General features: G+C 34.3%; 2 protein-coding genes across 3 annotated transcripts; both read right to left on the bottom strand.

Annotated features, from left to right (window-relative positions):
- Positions 7263 to 9405, bottom strand: LOC18770261 (protein BUD31 homolog 1). The gene is made up of 4 exons (XM_007202668.2): positions 9289 to 9405; positions 8442 to 8542; positions 8145 to 8332; positions 7263 to 7649 (listed from the first exon to the last, which is right to left on the bottom strand). The coding sequence occupies exons 2-4, from the start codon at positions 8533 to 8535 to the stop codon at positions 7494 to 7496; spliced, it is 438 nt and encodes a 145-aa protein (XP_007202730.1). The 5' UTR covers positions 8536 to 8542; positions 9289 to 9405; the 3' UTR covers positions 7263 to 7493.
- Positions 9815 to 18347, bottom strand: LOC18770272 (BTB/POZ domain-containing protein FBL11). 2 transcript variants are annotated; one of them, XM_007203166.2, is made up of 19 exons: positions 18066 to 18347; positions 17923 to 17973; positions 17590 to 17710; positions 17222 to 17357; positions 17080 to 17129; positions 16235 to 16323; positions 16042 to 16147; positions 15389 to 15425; positions 15137 to 15288; positions 14299 to 14833; positions 13548 to 13823; positions 12753 to 12898; positions 11999 to 12346; positions 11246 to 11489; positions 10921 to 10976; positions 10569 to 10649; positions 10397 to 10441; positions 10221 to 10289; positions 9815 to 10100 (listed from the first exon to the last, which is right to left on the bottom strand). In XM_007203166.2, exons 1-19 carry the CDS (start codon positions 18245 to 18247, stop codon positions 9927 to 9929), a joined length of 2898 nt encoding a protein of 965 aa, XP_007203228.1. In that variant the 5' UTR covers positions 18248 to 18347; the 3' UTR covers positions 9815 to 9926. The 2 variants fall into 2 exon arrangements, with proteins under 2 accessions (XP_007203228.1, XP_020424240.1); XM_020568651.1 differs by lacking the exons at positions 17923 to 17973; positions 18066 to 18347 and having other exon boundaries at positions 17222 to 17365; positions 17590 to 17675.

The raw sequence follows: 19814 nt of genomic DNA, 5'->3' as shown, positions 1-19814 counted from the left end.
CATTTACTAAATAAAAAATAAAAAAACAAGTTGAGACTATAACAATCAAACACCCAACTCACAAGGAGTTGATGTAATTATTACAAAACAAGAAACATCAAACACACATCAATCAAAAGCCAACAGACCCACTATCATTGCTTATGCCTTCACCACCAAAGTCGCCGTCATCGCAGCCTTGGAAACAGAGAACACCACCAAAATTACAGACAAGAGCCAAAACATATCTAACCACCAACATATCCAAGCAGATCTTGGTAAAAATAAATAAATTTATAAAAAAAATCCAAGATCCAAAGTAAATTTAGGCACAAATAACCTCCTCCAATTAAAATCCTAAATCTAGAAGGTGAAAGGGAGAAAGGAGGAGGGAGGGAAGGAGAGAGAGGGAGAGAGGAGGATGAGTGCCTCCTCCCCCTCCGAAAACACCTAGTGCCGCCTAGAAAGAGATGGTTGAGAGATAAATTTCTAGGTTTAATCCGAGTTTAACATGCAACGCTTTTCTATTTTGCGAAGAAAAGATGATTTTATGCCTTTGATCATAATTTTCGTTCATTGATTCTATTTCCTTCCATTGTAGTTATTTTGTTTTAAAAAGAAAAAGGAGATTGTAGAATCCCTATAATTTTCGTTCAAATAGAAGTACTCTTGTAATTACATTTTCCCTCAATGTTTTAAAAGGAGTATATATTCAGCTGTGAAATCTAAGCCTGAGCCTGAGCCTCGAGCTCATGCGTGCCTTTCATGCATGTCATATATGTTTATTTCTTTCTTTTTACATATATTCTAAAGAGTGTTGCTATTTCCACCCACCTGTTCTATTTTTCCACCTACCTTGTTTTCAAAATTTTAAAGATAAATTTACCCCTTTGTGAAATGACTTATGAGGACAACTCTCTCAATCTCTCTCACGCGCACACACACCCATATTTTTCTTTTGCTTTTTCTTTTTGTTTGAAATCCACACCCATCTTCATACCCAACCCACCAAACAAAACGAGGTCAACATCTTTCTCTCCTTGTGTTCTTCAGAAATTAGGAACCAAAAGAAAACCTAAACTTACAAACTCATAACCCCAATTTTATTTTCAGTCACACATAATCCAATCGTTTTTCTTTCTTCTCTAACTCTAAAGCTCAAGTAGTCCCATAATTACATCGACTTTGAGCTTTTGGGCAACTCTAAAACTGATAGAAACCCATGGCCATTTCCTTTTCTTCCTTTGTCTCTTTCTTTCCTTTTAATTTCAAACTCAAATCACACCTTTCTTGCAGTCTCTGAAATTAAAAATAAAATAAAGCAAATGTGTTTTCATTTTCTGGAACTGATAGAGCAATCAATGTGAGTTTTTTTTGTGGGTGGTTAAATGTTTGTAAGGTCATGGTGTTGACTGTTGGGTTTTCGCCAGAGGAAAAGGTTGAGGTGGGGGAGGGAGAGGGCGATTGGGGTGGGGATAGCCTAATTGAAGAATTTTTTTATTATTTTTTATATAATTTTTTTTTTGTAATAATAAATATGAAAATACAATTAAAGGGTATTTTAGGAATAATAATGGGTGAAAAAATAGGTTTCTGTTTATTCAAATTTATAGGGTGGATGAAAAAATAAAGTAGGTGAAAAAATATGACACATGGTGAAAATAGCAGCACTCATTTCAAATTATTCTAATTTAATAGCTAATGTTGTTGAGAGTTGAAATTAAATTCATTGGTTTTATTGGTTTTAATTTCTTGGCATGTTGATCTGATGACCTAAGACATGAGTGGGGGCTCAAACACTATGAACCAAAACCCTATCCTTACCTAACCTAATATTTTTTTTATTGGGCTTCCGTTTCGTACAAATTTTTCTGCAGGAATTAAAGGTCAGCTTGGAAGATGTCGTTAAAATCTACATCTAATTTGTTTCTTTTGACGTTTTCTTGCTGAAAAGAATACATTAATAATGATTGAAACTAACATGTCGTCTTGAAATTGAATGGTTCTTAATTTCTTCCAAATATCTAGCATATATGATAAATATATTAAGTTGTTATATACTCATAAATATGATATTATCTGTGGAAAAATATATTTTGGCTGCTTCCATTACGGTTCCAACATAACATTCATTGATTCGTGTGTGTTTCGTAACTCAGTAAGTAACAGAAAAGTATTAGAAAACATTTTCTCCGTGGAAATTTTAGGACAATTGAAAAGACTTTTGACAATATGATTTGTTGATTCTTAAACCATAGTGGAAACACTGGCCAATATGGTCAACTCTGCAATTTCGGTGGCGTATGATCAATGATGACATCTCCATGCTCCTGTTTCAAATTAAAGAAAAGATGAAGACACATACATTTAGTTGTGTGCTTGATGTTGTCGGTATGTTTTGAATTAAGCATGCGTGGTTTCTAATATGTCCCCCCCTTTTTTTTTTGTAAGTCCTCGTCTTGTTCGGTTGACTATGCATGCATCTCATAGAGAACGTTCAATGGTTTGGACCGACTCCACTGTGTGTAGTCACTTCTAGTCCCGTCTCCATAAAATATAAAGAAAACCTCAACTATTTCTAGTCAATTGGACTATATTGAAAAGAAAATAAAAGAATGCTATTGTTTAGAGTTCATGCGTTGAGAAGTCTGATTATCCAGTATATATAAAATTGGTGTAAATATAATTCGATCATAAGGTATTCTTAATATTATGTTATGAGTGATACACTAATTATCAATTAATCATAATAATTGGTGTATTAAGTAAACCCACTTATTACCTAATGTAATAATTGTTATCTCTCTATTATTATTTTATGAAAGAGAATTTGCATGTTATGAGGATGTCACTATTTTTGTATCCTCATCCAATTACGTTCCGTAATGTAAAATCATATCATGTATGGCGCAACGTAATTAATTGAGGATAGCCCCAAAACATTGCGGCCATGTACAAAATTTTCTACTATTTTGTGTTGCACATTTCTTATACTAGGAGCATCCAAAATAATGCTCTCTATTTCTTAGCTAAAATTTAGCTTAAAATATAACAAAGTTATTTTAGGAGCTCTTTAAAAAATTTCAATTCCAACCATACTTCCTAATTTAGATAGTCATAAATGCGATAACTCTTTTTTGATTAGTCCATCTCTATTAAAAAATAAAATAAAAAATAGTTAGCATTAAATAAAAGTTTGAAATACTCATCAAATAAAATAGCATTAAATTATAGATAACCACAATGAGTCATTTCTCTCTTCTCAGATTTAGGAGCTTCTAGAGAACTCCTCTATTTTAGGAGCTAGAGTTGCCTTTTTACGATTCATGACTAAAATTTGTCTAAAATGGTGGTTTAGAGAGCCTACTATAAATGCTTTAATGTCTTACCAAATGAACCCCACCCCAACAACTAACACGTGGAACAGAGAAGACAAAACTCTCCCTTTCATGCACTACAGGTGTGGGGCCCAGTATGTCCATTCCATCTATAACTTGCCAACAAAACCCATTGATGCCCACCCCCCTCTCTTCACAAAATCTACCAGTGCCAACTCCATCAGATCACACTAATGTTGTAATTAATGGCTACTAATTTAGTCACAAAGATTTTTCTCTTTGCCATAATGTCAAATCAGTTAGACAATTGGAGAAAAGAAATTAGAGGGAAATTATTTAACTCAACGAGTTCAACAAATGATAAATTATTTTGACTCAGAATTTGTCAATTTCTATATTCTAATTCATTTTGAATGTAAAAGATTTAGATATCGACTCGAATAAAAGATTGAACGTAAAGACACTTTTGTCTTAAAGTAATTAATTAGTGTAAGAAGTTTGTAGTCGTTAAGAATAGTTGTTTCTGTATTCGAGGTCATGTGTTTAGAATTCTCCTCTCTCAATATCACATCATTTGTACCAACAAAAAAAAAAGTAATCAAAAGTTATAATAATTTAAACAAGGTCATTTGATGTGATTTTCTAAATTTTAATGAGAAGCTTCTTTGATAGTAGTAGTTATGTATTTCGTTATGTATTTTAGACATAAAATTAAAATACGAATCCAGCCGTCAAATAAAGTTTTTCTAAAAATGATTAAGCAGTGACATGTGAGTCTGTGACTGCAAATGCCAGGTGGCAATTCTCTGTTGGTGTTTGGTGGGTCCAATTTCTGAGATTGAATGCACGTTGGATACTTATGAATAATCATAGATGGATGAGCGAGATATACAAGAAGGGCACTATTTTTGTGTTTGTTGATGGATGCGTACGTATAAGAAAAGGATGCCACAGACAAACAGTTTAAATCAAATCCAAGCCTTTTTCTTGGTCTTGGAGGTTGATTGATTGCATGTTCTATTTTTTCCACAATCTAAGAAACTTTATGAATACAAAAATTTTCTAAAAATTCTCTAATGCAGATATCTGAACGTTATTATCGTGCGAATATCCGAGTAGAAATTCTCCTATATGTATTTACATGAATCCCTCCGACAGCAAACTTTGTATTTGTTGTCACGGGAAATTAATTAATTTTTTCTTTTGAAAAAAGAGACACAAAATCCAGCAATCTGCAGAAGGCATCAGTCAATTGAGTCAATGAGACTGATACTATATGAAGCAGGTATTATTTGTTTTTTCTATTAGTGCAGCATATCATACGTCAAGGCTCCAATTTTAAGGTTTTAATCTATTCATTTCATTGATATACATGACATAATTTAATCTTTTGTAACAATCAAGAGGGTCAACAATTTTAGTTTAGGTCGACTCAGGCCAGTAAATTTAATTATAATATAAGTGCAAACACATGCCTAAGATGCCAACTATTTCTCTAATTAACACACTATCTCATTGACATGTGTTTAAATTGCTAGATTATGAGTTTGTATTTGATTTCATAAGTACAATTTACAAAAATTAATTTGACGAATGGTTCAAATTTACAGTATGACAAACTCGACTCGTAAAAGAACATTTCTAATCATGTTTCTGCCAAAGCTTATTGGCTGCTCCTGCTCTTGCTCATATCACATTTATTATATATTCTTTCTAAACAACAATTAGGTGATGGTATGAGAAAATATTGGGACAGATTATACGAACCCTAAATGAGAGGGATCGTATAAAAGGTAGAAGCTCACATGGTGAACATTCCCAATGTCTAGCTTGATCGATCTGTCATATTTGTTGTCATCATGTACAAGAGTGAAGGTATTTTAAATGCTCCTTGCATGAAAAGGAAAATAATAATACTAAACTACATGTTAGTTAAATAAAATCTGCACTAGTCCCATTTTATGCTTAAAATAATTCAAAATTTTTTAACCTAAGCTATTGTCAATTTTGAAAGTGACTTGATTCTAATATTCTTTCTCTTGATCCTCTCTCCTTTGTTTTTTGCTCAAAATAAAATATAAGTTTTGGAATCCATGTGTGGGGTACTAGTATTTGAAATTTTGTTCCCACAATTTTTTTATTAAAGAGAATGGGTGATTTGTACTTAAGATCCCTTTCGAACACTAAGAAGAGAAGCACCATATGCTTTTTTTAATTTTTAATTTTTAATTTTTTATATACAAGTGATATTCTACTTAAATTTAATCTACACTACCGAGAGGTGGATTCGAACTTGGGTGCAAAGTGGAGAGCACATACGCTCTAGTCAACTTGGCTAAGCCCATATATGCTTGTTAATCATGGGCTTAATCATGTTAATTAGTTTGTAATTAATTTGTAATAGCTATGTGTTGTTTGATATGATATTGGGAAATTTGGGTTAAGAAGATTCTTTGTTGCCCTATTTTGGACTACATTCCGCAAGCAAGTGTATTCACTTCTAGTTAATGTCCGCGGGAGCGAGGACAGTTTTTAAATTCTAAACTAACCCAAACCAAACCCAACATCACCAAAACCATTTTTTTTTAAATATGAATTCAAAGCCATATTAAAAAGGGTGCTCATTTTTACTCTTTTTCAATCCAGCAGGGTCCAAGGTGTGTGTATTATCTGATTGCTTTTATTAGGTCATTTTCATTGGCAAGCAATGTGATGCTTTTTGCGATCCTCTCTTTCTTTTGAAATTTCATTTCCTGCATTGTTGAATATTCTTTTGCCATATTTGATAAAAGAAAAGAAAAGAAAGACAAAAGAAGAAACTACAACAAACCATTAAAGTGGCATGAAGCTTTTTCATTGCAACCAATCTCTCTCTCTCTCTCTCTCTCTCTCTCTCTCTCTCTCTCTCTCTCTCTCTCTCAAGAAGTTCCTTCAAATCTAACCTTTTTCTATTTTCAGAAATATAGAGGTTCTTTTTCCATTTTTCTTGTTGTGAAACTTGTTTAGTCTTCTTTTTTTATTTTATCACTGAATAAACCATGCTCTTCCCTTTACGTACAAATTGTAGGCAAAGGTTATAGATGCTAAAATTGGTCTGTGCGAGAGGATAGAGATATATACAACCCAAATGAAACTGAGAATGATTGTCATTATTCGACCAAGCTTGTAATAATAAAGTCTAAAAGAGTGTAGTAGAAGTGAAGTTCATTATTATTAAACGAAGAAAAATAAAATGAAAGGAAGAAACACACTGGGTCCTGGGAAGTTGACGACTCCAATCATGATTAAAAACAGTAATCACACAAGCCGAAGTGTGATGCCGACCTGTAAAACAACAAAAGTCACGGGAGAAATTATTGTATGATATACTGGAATGCCGCTAGATGGTGTTATTAATTCATATATTGTAATATAAGTGGACAATATGTTTATACTATTAGTTACACCAGGTAATGGTATCTTAGCGGAAAAGTGTTCGGTTTTAGTCTTCGGATTCAGATTCATCAACTAGCTCTTGTCGGATTTATGCTCTCAAACTATTCTTGGTCAGTTTGCACTAAAACTATGGGTTTAGGTAGTCATGTTTACATTTTGTAGGGTCGGCCATGGCTTCTTTGTTCCCTCTTTTTCTTTGTGCGGAACAAGGAAAAGTCGAATTGTAAAAGCCCAACGTTTTAGTGAGAGCCGCATTTCAATGCTACAGACGATAAGCATCCAGTGAGATTTTCTTATGTATACTGTTGAGAAGTTTCCTAAAGCAGATTTTAGGTATCTGTCATTCTTTATGAAAGAAAATATGCTCCACATGCAATCAGAATCATTCATCAAGACCAATTTTCAGAAACAAAAGCATTGCAAGGAATATTTAAACTCATCCATAGCGAACTTGAATCATGCAATTAGAATCATTCATCAAGACAAATTTTCGGAAACAAAACAAAAGCCTTGCAAGGAACATTTAAACTCATCCATAGCACACTTGGAAGTTCCAAGGTACTGATTTCTTTCAGCTTTCAAGTTGCAGTTAGTTGAATATCACAACCGTGGTTCACAACAAGAGAAACATACTACTAAATTACTAATATCATTTGCAAAGGGCTCAGATTCAAGAAAATTAAGATTAGCTTAATATTACAAAGATCCATCTAATATTACATTTGAAGAAGAACACGCTAATCAATCCCCACTGGCACAACCCTTACAGCCACAATGCACACACTCTATAACCTTCTCCTCCCTCAGATGCTTGGGCACACGACACACGCATGTTGTGGCAAAGTTATGATCGCGAGGCTGCATGCATCTTAAACAGCAGAGGCGTTCATAACCAGGCTGCATTTCAAACACAAACCATATGTCATCATACGTGATTAGATTTGAGTTATAATATAATAGATTTAATAAAAAGACACAAGGTACCCGAGCTTGCAATATTTTCCTTATATATTCAATATACAGTCACTGTTATCCAATAGTTTTACATACAAGTTACATCCTGCAATTAAGAATGTGATTCCAATACATGTAGCATGAGAATGTCATAATCAACTCAATCAGTATTTCCCTTGCATTTGCTAATTTTCCAACAAGGCTATGTTTACTCCAATTTTCGTATCTTAAACATTCATGCTTATGTTCTTTCAACCTTATTTAAATGTTTTTCATGATATAAAGTAAAATCCAACAAACAAAAACCAGGCAACTTATTTCCAAGTTTGATGTATCATGCAGTAAGCTTCATACACAAATAAACCAAATTTAAATAAACTACAATAAAATATATAAAAACAAGCAGCAGATGAAGATATTAGAGATTCTGAGACGAACCTTTTTCCATTTTGCAATTAGATTGCGGTCAGCATAGCCTTGGTCCAGACAGAACTCGTACAACTCCTTGGATATCTCATTTCTCCGATGGTACAGGTCAAAAATGTAGCGGCTCTTTTGATGTGCTATTTTGAAGATCGGCCACAAGGTCTCACATTTCCTCTTACCATCATGAGTATCATTCTCAGCTGTCCAAAAGATAAAGGGAATATACGTTTTAGTATCCTTTTGTGTTCTTAAACATATTAATTTTTCGAATTCAGTGGACAATGTAATAAAAACATGGAAGATTTATACCTTCTCTCATCTTCGCTTGTAGCTCGCGAATAGTTGGCTCAATCAGTTCCCAACCTTCTGGGTATTTGACTCGGTTGGTCTTCACCTTAGGCATTTTCTACCTGTCATCAGTGGAAAAATATGATGAATTAATAGTGTATAAATTCCAAAGGCGCCTTCCACATTTAAGCAGCACATCTTTCCCACCAGTTAGTAGAAATACATTTTCCTCAATGACATCATGCAAAAAGAACAATCAATCATTTGCAAGTTCCACAACATATAAGACGGTATATGCCACAATCTGTATTTCTTTCATATCTATTCATTATATACAGAATCACACAAACTCAAATACCCAACAATTACCATATATATAAATCAGCCCAAGTGGAGTAATGTGAAATATATATATATATATATATATATATATATATATATGAACCATCAATCATAGTGGAAGGGTAAGTATATCAAAAGATGCAGGAATAAAAGAAAAATTCCCATTGTTGAAAACAAGATGCCACGACTCTGAATAGCAGTTGTGTAAAAATAACTAGCTTTCATGGCAGGAAAAAAAAAAGGAAAAAAAAAAAAAAAAAAAAAGTAAAGGCAAAACCCAAAATCTCACAAGAGAAATAAAACCCAGGAAGACTGCCAAAGTACCTAAGCGGAAAAAAAAAAAAGGTTGCGCAGAAAGTGCTCTCGTGGCCACAGATCAATAATCCAAACCCTAAATCCTAAACCATTATTTTAAATTCAGAAAAATTCATATACTTTAGAAATTGAAACAACCTAAAAGAGAAAAATCTCGAAATCACAAGCACAAACTCACATAATTTTATTTCGCAACAGTTGTGTTACGTACCTGACGGAGAGAAGAGAAGGCTGTGGAGACGATGGCGTTGTGGCGGGAGCTGAGGCAGGCTGAGCAGAAGGAAAGAGGCCCTAGACTAGAGAATTTGCCTAACTTTATTTCCGTTAATTTTCTTTTATTTCAAATAGAAATCCTTCTCCGACCAAAAGAAGAAAAAAACAAAAATAGAAAACCCAATCCAAAAAGGTCAATCCATGAAGCCCAACCCGTAGACGACATGTCATTCACGGCCCAACATTCTGATTGAAATTTGAAAGCCCAATCTAAATCTACTCAATTATCGATTATTTTGTTGATTAACAGGAGAGTAAAATTCACTTGAGACATATTTCAATATTGTAAAGAGAAGTATCACTACTTGTTAGTTTGTTGAACTCGACTATTTCTAAAAAGTAGGACTATTTTGGGTTTCGGGTTATGTGTATTTTTAGCAAATTTTGCACTATGAAAGTTGGTGGTTGACTAGATTTGCTGCTTGATCGAACTATTAATTAATGGAATGAAGTTGGCTCGGTTATTTGTGCTGCTCAAGCTGATAATTTGATTGAATTATTGGGTCATAACGCATCTACGTGTATATTTTACAGAAGAAATCTATCATGTTCATCATCACCACCACATTTTGTTCACTAGAGTCTTTCCTTCACCACTGTTCTAGTGACAGTGCTGCTGTTCCATACCAGTACAAGTGTTTCTTTGTGGACTTGCCGCCTCCTAGGAGCCTTGACAAATGAAACCTTGAGGCCCTTCTGAAGCTTGCATTTCGCGATCTTGAGAGTACTTAAGAAATGCCTATCTCCATACTGTACCAAACAAAATGGATTAGGCCATCTTAACCCTTTCGGTTGTTTCGAAACAAACACCTAGCAAAAATCGGTCATAATCGGTCATAATGTGTGCAAGGGAGATTTTTCTTAACTTACATTTGGAATGTCAAAATCACCTTCAGCTGCATCACAAAAGTCTAGCGACACTTTCCTAAGCATTGGCAACTGCATTCAACATGTAAGGCGCACAGTCGTTATTAACTTATTACCCGTTAAACTTGATTCATGAAGTTGAATACACCTGAAAACAAGAACAGTGGTATTACTATTACCTTCGAAGCGGCATCAAAAATAAAGCTTCTCTGCAACCCAGGACCCTGTATAATATGGATCAACATATAAGTAGTGGAAGGTATATGATGTTCCAACTGCAATATAAGTAGTGGCGGCATAACATTAAGGTATTAACTATTGTCATTAAAAGGAGAGTCATTAAAATCTCACATTATGACGCAGCAAGAGATCTTCAAGAGCTTTACAGTCGAGAAGAGAAGAAACCCCCATTGTTGTTACTCGTCCACACTCCTAAACATCAAAACCGATCACATTTGTAAACATACATACCACACTGATATTTATGCGTCAAATGAAACCAATCGTTGACACATACAAGAACAAGAATAATATTAATATGTAGATCTTTACAATTTCTTCATACAGCCAGAGAAAGAAGATGAAGAATACATCTTTATATAGCAAAACCATGCTAGTCATGCTTCCACTTATTATCATAAAACGTACGGAAGAACCAACAAAACTCTCATAACCAGCCCTTAGAAAATTGAAAATGGCAAACCTCAAGATGGATAGACACCAAGCCTGGCCATCCTTGAGAAATTATTTGTTGAGACTCTGCAAACAAGACAGAACAGCAAGGTCAATGGCATATCAATTATCTTCCGGTTCCTCGAAAAAATAAAAGTAGCTACTATTATCAATTGATCTAGAGGTACACCAACACACAGATAAGACAAGGAAAGGAAATCCCCGTAACATGCTAGAAAGAAACCAAGAACAAGGGCTCCTTGTTATTGAGAAATTGGATCATGACTTAGATATGACTAAGGAAATGTCTACATGCTAGGCTCAAATGATACCCTTTGAAATAAATAACTCCTAACCTGAATCCAGAAGCGTACACCCTAGCAGCGAAAGCTCAACAAGATTTGCACAGCTTTGAGTAAGAATAAACAAATCATTGTTGGTCATCCAAGGGGTCACCCGCTGAAGCTTTAATTTCCTCAGGTTAGGCATAGGAAATTTAAAGCTTAAAATAGATATATCACCAAGACAGTGACAGAAAGCCAAAACTACCAACTTCTTCAGGTTTGCCATAATGTTCATAATGGTTCTATCAGATATTACCTGTAAAAGAACTGAAATCATTTTACAAATGACAGTATTTTATATTCTTGTGTATATTTTGATGCAAGAGAAACATATATTTTTGAAATTAAAAGAAGAAGAGACAGAATTCTAATTCAGTGAATTCTAGAATGACCAACATGCATATACCCAACGAGACAACAGTTAACACATACTGATCGGATCATATAAGATCTTATCTGATAAGACTCTGAAGTAAATCCACAAATAGGGTCTGAATATAACTAGTCTCACTAGAAGATATCCCAATAGGTCATAACGAAGAGCCCGCTAAAGTACAAAGTTCATCAAGATCTATAGGGTAAGTGTATCTCTTGCAAAATTCAAACTTCAAAAATAATTATCCCAAAATCAAGATCATATGAGCATTCTATATTCCTGATGTCACAGCTAATGATGTCACAGCTCATGGATGTATAACAGAATAAACCACAGGGGAAGTCACAGTTATCACCTACGATTATCTCCAAATCCACTATCACGAATACCTGAAAATAAAGAATAATCAACTCTAGCATAGGACAAATAGTTGGTAGTTTTCTCAGTCCATCTTCACCTAACAATCCACCTAAGCCCACAGTTATTTTCCTCAGTGATGTGATTGCAGGTTTCAGAGCTTCCAAAGAGGAGTAAGAAAATCCCCATCCAAGTGCAATTTCTTCCAACATGCAAGCTCTTCCTATTTCATTATGCAGTTCTCTGCAAGAATAGGAGAAAGAAAATTCTCTCTTTTGAGGATCACTTTCCTGTTGAGATAAATTCCTACAGCCCCTTGCTTTCAGACACTTTAAACCTGGATTTCCACCGACAAGATAAGCTACAGCAGCATTTGAAACCTGAAATTTACAAGCCAATAATTACCAGAGTTGCAACGACAATAGGGACATAGATGATTGCCTGTTTTTGTTTAGTCAGCTGTGTCATCCAAACTCGATGTCTTATACCCATAAAGAAATTCATTGGATTTAAAAGTATTACTATATGAAAATCCTTCTGTTGATTCTCCAATGATATAAAGTTTATCAACAAGAGATGCAAGAAGGAGTGTGTTGTCTATCTTATTACTCACAAGGATTATGTGCAAGGCCAATTGACTTGATAGATGCATAAGAACCCTTAGGGGCATACAGATTATAGTTGTAGGTTTAATTTACCCATTAAAGGAACATAGCCATGAAACTAATAAATTTGATGAAATATGTAGGGGTGGAGGACTAGGTTCCGATAAATTTGATGACTCACCATAGTATTAGAAATATCAAGCATCTCCAAAGAAGAACCTCTGAAACTATATAAAGCACCATCAGAAAGGCGAGTATCACTTAAACAAAGACTCTTCAGCTTTTGCATTTGAGACATAAGCTTTAGAAGAGATGTTTCGTCAACACCTGAGGAAAAAAAATGTGATCATACAAGTGTTCCGGTGAAATTTTAGGCATTTAAATTCCTAGGTCCATTAGAAAATGAAATTCATGCCACTTAGAAGCCATTATTTCAACTGACTGGAGTTGTTACACAACCATTTATCAACTTCTTAGGTCTAACTTTTGTCAAATCACCATTAAATGCAATCTTTTCAGCACAGAGAACAGAAATTGTGTAACTGGTCGATGGTGAGAAATTATATTTCATATTACAACAGATATCAGAAAGAGAAAGGCAAAGGGGCATATTACTAACCTAAAGTAACGAATAGCAAGTGAGTTAAGTTAATTTTTTGTCAAGCAAATGCCAAGTACTTCCAACATTTCAAAGCTCTTTGTCTCTCAGGTTTTGTTTGTTGTATATGGAAGTAAAAGTAGTAGGTAGAGAAGCTATTCATATATTTTGCTGTGAACTATATAGATGAATGGTGCCCTATACAAAACCCTAGCATTTCTGCCTGTCAAAAGAAACACAAAACGGAAACATGTGTTTATTACTTTATTCATGCCCTTTAGCATCATTTTCGAAGTAGGGGAGAATGAGAATGTTCATGAAAATAAGTCTTCGAATCATAAAATTCGAAAACAAGAAAACAAGGGAAATGGCACTCACACTTGCAGCTGCCCATATGAAGTATTTGAAGATTAAGTGCCAGGGAATCCAAAAGCTCATTTTCAATTTGTTCGACAGCAATATGATTGGAGGAGCTAGAGCAAAGAGCTAAAACTGAATTTATCCCGAAAGAGGTATCACAAACTAAAACAGAATGTAGCTTAATACATCTGCGTAAAAGACTTGCTATGCCAACATCAGTTAATGAAGTACACCCCTTGAGGTTTACGTATTGCAAGGAGACACAGAATCTGGAGATATACTGGAGATCTGAATCTGTAATAAGCATAATAAGGAAGAGTTAGTGGGCCAACCAATGATGCAAAATCAGGCGACAACATAAAAAGGAAAAATAAGTATCTCCCAATTATGTGCTGCATGTGTGTGCAACTATGCATTCACAATATTGAACCTTTCCTTGGCTAGTTAAATGTCAACGAAAAATATTCAAAATAAGAAATCCAATACTTAGATACTATTTACTATTGCAGCAGTCATATATCAGTGAATGCTGTCATCAATAGCATGCTTTAGATATGCCAAAAATTCCCTTTTATGGACTTTTACAATGAACTCTTGCCTTATATGCAATAGAATGGAACATTTTCCCATAACTTTGTCCAAAAGTTTAACAAATGACAGTGACACTGCCAATCCCATCAGAGTGTATGCCAAACTATCTTTTTGAGGTATGAAGCACTAATGACTCTATTCAATGCAAGTCTGGAAAAGTTATTGAAAAATATCTCACCATAGAGATCATTTCGGCCCTCCAATGTGAGTTTTGCTATCGATAGTCCAGAGTTGTAAAAAGAAGTCATATCCCGAACATTTAAGGACAAATTTGATATTTGTGGTGTTATAGCTGGACTTGAGGATACAACGGACACTTGTGATGATATAATTGGACTAGTGTCGGTGGTTAAGTCAACTTCACAGACCATAGGGCATTTCCGCACCAGTTTGCGCAAAGTGCTTATCTTGAATTTCAAAAGAAAAGCTGCCTTCAGTATTCTTAAAGATGGAAATGATTTGCGGAAGCACTCAATGGCAGATTGAAGATGCAACCTTGGACACTTGGAAATATCCACCTCTTGTACTGCTTCAAAAGACAAAGTCGGCAACAAATTCAGTACTTCCGAACATTGATCTCTGTCGAGACGTTCAAGGTTGAATGGTGACTGCCCAATACCCCTTAGTATGTAGTCGATACTGTTTGCAGAAGGAAGCAAAGACAAAAGTAGCACCACTGACGTTATCTGTGAGCAACTTGAAAGGTTTACTCTCTGCACAAAGAGAAAAGACTTGAGTTATACAATCATGAACACTGGGCAGTAGGACCCTGAGATAAGCATGCTACATTGGGAAACTATTTGCCAATACTGTTTGCCAAAAGAAACCAAGTCCTATTTGTTATTCCCCCTTCCAGAACGTAGGTTTTGCGAAAACACGAAAATGCTATTTATTTATTTTCCATTGTATGATGTATCTTCAGCCACATGAACCCTCCTTAAAAAAATCAAAACAAAAGTTCAAAACTTTTGCCAAATTGCCTTTTGAGGTCCTTGTAGAGATAGTGACAGGACTACCTTAGAAAATTTTGTCAGCCGAATGCGTAAATCATGCAAGTGACTAGCTCCTAAGGCATCTACTGAGCCAGTGGATGGAATTCTCAGTAGTCTGAAAATTGAATCAATGCTCTCATCAGCAAACTTAGAAAAATGACAAGAACTTCTTTTCTCTGAAAAAATAACCCAATCAGTTTATGTAATTAATGGATAGGACAAAGGCAATGAGTATGTATTAATGCCCAATGTCTAACATCAGAAAATTAAGCATACCTGCAGCAAACCACAACGGCAAAAGGCTTAAACGGATCTGTTTAACAGCAATAACAGAACAATTAATAGAAATATTAGACAAATAAATAATTCCTGGTAAGGCATACATAGAATCACCCAGATTACTATTTCAGATTTTCGGTTTATAAATAGATAAAATTAAAAAATTAATGCTACTGGAAACGACCTAAATCATCATTTACTTAGGTTTTTACCTAACATATAAACTCCAGAAAGCAAATTTACAGACAATAAACAGAAACAAGTTCAAGGTGCAAATACAGACGAGGTAACTTTTATGATTAACTAAATAATGGACACACACATTACCGAACAAATCCCCAACATATTTAATTACAAAAATATGAGGGATCAATTTGGTAGCACAATTAATGAACTTTTATAATATTGCATGTCCCAACTCAACATGTGAATAAACACATTACATGCAGGCTACAAAATCAGCTGTCAAATTTGTTATACCTCACATGACTGTGTTTTCGTAAAACTAGTACGGAGTTATGTTCACGGTTTAAGATCATGGACTATAATATAATAATGGCAGTATGAGATACTAGGTAAACAAGTCACCTTCCCAGGATATATATTCTATTGGTCCTCAACGTATACACTGGAACATTTTCAATCTGTACCTGTTTCAAAATGCCAGTGCAGACATCTTCATTTCTGCTCAAGCCTTCCATGCATTCTGTGTTAGCATCGATCCAAACTAGAAGTGCATTGGAAAGATGCATCTCACTGCAAAAGACCACTAAGAGTCTAAGATATCAGTGTGCCAAGATATCTTACAGAAAATTTAACTAGGTCAGTCCAAGGATAAGTAACCTGTCTACTGTCAAATTCATGTGCTTCACGCAAGATAGTAATAAGTCGTATGGAATATCTACAAAACAATTCATAGATATGGCCCACATCTGGAAAACCAAACAATAATCGGTCAGCTTCACGTAGTTAATAGGTTGAGCACAGTGAAAACAAATATTGCACAAAGCACAGAATTCATAAGCCTGTATACGAGTCCCTAGGATCTGATGCAACTTAATTGATAACAATCTCCTATTCAACCATTAACAACAACCTGATCGTAAAGAAATATATGGAGGCATCTGTTTTCAGTTTAACCAAGATTAGTAGCCACAAATCCGTGTGTGCATGTGCGCATGTGCCACGTGGTCAGGAGACTATTAGGTCAACGTCATGGTGCTCTTTGATGTGTTTCATTATGCTAAAATCATATCCTCCATTACATCCTCAGTAATCATGTCAATTCTCTTTGCCTCTACCCATCCCCCTCTTGGGCTCACTTAAGCTCTTATATCCTTCTCATTTCCTAGCCATCTCTAACAGAACCCTCTTTTTTCTTTTAGACCTTGCAAGTGCAATATTATGACTAAACACAAACGTTGGCAGTCAAGAGAAAACCCAACCAAAACAATCTAAAATGATATCATATGGAATATAAACTAAAATGGTGCCTCACAATAAAACATAATTTTCTACTCCATATCAAGTCAATAGGAATCTACAACCCGCCACTAGCCTCTATGTGTGAGTTAATATTGAAGCATAATTCTATTTTCAACAATTAATCTGATTGTGCACAAGTCACTACTACGAAAAATTGGGCACAAGAAGGCTGCAGAGAATATAAATACAAGTTGAGGACATACAAAATTTCTCGCAAGATAGCTCCCACATAATTCTGGAAGAAAATCACGGGCTGCAATCCATTCCAATTTAATCTATTAGACTATACACCACTAATTTTAAATATGAGTCTTTCATAGACATTGCTGTTCTAATCATTCTCACCATGCTCTAAACCAAAGCTCCAAATAGAAATCAAATCATCCAATTGTACTTGTGGTGGCACCTCCGCCGATACTACCTCAGAAAACCAAGTTTTGCATCTCATGAGAAGCATCTCCACTCCAAAATAAAGTGCACCCTGAAAACCTAACACAGTATTGTCAAAGGAATATTAACTTTGTAAAACATTTTATGTGATTTAAAGGCAGATGCGTTCTATAACTAGAAGTTAAAGAAATGCAATTTTTCTTTTTAAATGACTAAAGGTTTGAATTATTTAAGATCAAACCAATAGTTAAACAAATAAGTAAATGAAGAATAGAAAAGAACACTAGATCAGAATTACCATATAGTAAAGTTAATTCATTTACCTCATAAAGAGGGAGGAAATTATTAGATGTTACATCCAATGGGCAGTCATATATACAATTGAGAATGTGTAGAAATGCTTCCAGGTTCCACTCAATTGCTATACAATCCAGGCCTGATTCACTACAAAAAGTTCCCAACAATTTAGCCAGAAGCAATTAAACAAAATTGATTAGAAAAAAAATGTAGGGGATGGTATAATATCCAAATTCAAGAAAAATAACACTTGTTCATTTCTTCGAAGAATCATAATCTAAATTGAAAAAAGCACAACTTCAAGTTCCGGGCTTCGTTGAATTCAGTTTCACAAGAAGAAAGTGATCGAAATTGATTACCTGAAGCTCCCGCTTAGGAGGCCATTGAAATACGATGAGTGTTGAATTAGTCTGCAAGCAAAGATGGAAATTGATTCTCCCTCATTGTATTTTCCCGGGAAACAAACGGAAAAAGAGTGAGAAAATGATAAGCCAGCACGCACCTGTTCCGATGGGCTTGAACTTTGACTGTTTGGTGACAGAGAATTGATGGCAAATCCCAGCTTGGGATATTCGTGACTGAAATTAGAATCTCTACATCGGTGCTGGTGGTGTTTGCTTGAATTCGGTTGGGGTTACTGCATACGACGGTGATGAAGTCGTCGTCTGAAGTTGAAGAAGCCATGCTCTGGTTTTCCGACACTCCGTCTGTAAGACAATGGAAGCAGAGAATATGCAGAAGTTTACAACTTTGTTCATGGAGTGACGAGCTTCTTCTTCCTTTTTTAAATTTAATTTCTAATGGAAAAGATGTTTATTTATTTAAATATTAATATATTCAAATTAATCCTTTTAAAATTTAACAATAAATTCATATTTAACATACCTAATCAGTTAATTTAATAAAAAAGTTTTTATTTATTAATTTATGAAGTATATGTGATTAATTATTAATTATATTATTATTTTATATAATGAGGGAGAATCAATAAAAACAATAATAAATAAGTTTCATTTCCTCCTCAACTTGTCGACGTAGCCATGAAAAGAAACCATCTGATATTGGAGAGGAACGAGTGGTGGGAGAAAAGAAGCCATGAAAAGGTCCTCTCCTTGCGTTAGCGTTGCTATTATAAAAGAAATCAACATGATGATCACAATTCCAGACATATTTTTTGAAAGCTAATTCATTTGTTTATGCATCTTTCATGAACAATATATAAGTTTAGGGTTAATTTTAGTGATACAAAACTCTTTTAAAAAGAACGTTTCAATGAAAGAAAGAATTTTTTTTTCTTGTGTTAAAAATAAAGAATTGTTTTTAGAAATTAAAGGTGACTTTTGGTGAAGTATATTTGCTAGCTAATTTGTTCATGAATAATACTAACAGTGATTAGTTAGATGCCCAATGGTTTAACAAGGCATCGCAAACATGTTTGAGCTCCCACATTGGAACATAAGAGTTCCTTGGAGGTCTTTATAAAACTTACCCTTGCAAATACAATAGAATGTATTGACTATGCAAGTGGCCCAATAGAATGTATACAATATAAATATATTTAATTAATCAAAAACATGGGGCCTTGAGAGTACAGCCGTGCGGCTATACTCGATTTTTTTCGTATTTTATTTTTAAAAATAGTATAGCCGGGCAACGTTACTTGTTTTGTTTTAAAAAAAAAATTATCTTTATTAATAAATAGTATAGACGAGCGGCTATACTATTTTACATGTGTATGCACATATATATATATATGTATGTATGTATGTAGGTACGTATTTTTAAACAATACATTCGTATTCTATACACGTCTCACCCTTTCACTTAAAAAGAAAACATACAATAGTCGTATTGTACATCTATATACTTATTTATAATGTTTTATACATGTATTTTTTATAAAATGTTCAATAAGACACAAAAAATTCACGTATTATACGAATAATTCTCACATATAATATAAGAGTAACATATGTTATAAAAATTATATTAAAGTATCATATAGTAGAAGATTAATATCTACTTTGCAAATTAAGATCTATAAGGTACAAACTAATGCAACTAGGAGGGTCCATTTTTATTATTAATTTTTTTATTAAATAGTATAGCCGGCGGCTATACTGCGATTTCTGAATAAAAATAATAGTATAGCCGAGCGGCTATACTGATTTGTTGACACGTGGCATTAATCGATAGTGGTTCTCCCTTTTTTTTTTAAAACAAAAAACAAAAAAAGGGGTACAGCCGGGCG

The sequence above is a fragment of the Prunus persica genome, chromosome G7, assembly GCF_000346465.2.
Source record: "Prunus persica cultivar Lovell chromosome G7, Prunus_persica_NCBIv2, whole genome shotgun sequence".
Taxonomy (NCBI): Eukaryota; Viridiplantae; Streptophyta; class Magnoliopsida; order Rosales; family Rosaceae; genus Prunus; species Prunus persica.
This window is presented reverse-complemented; position numbering and strand designations above follow the sequence as displayed.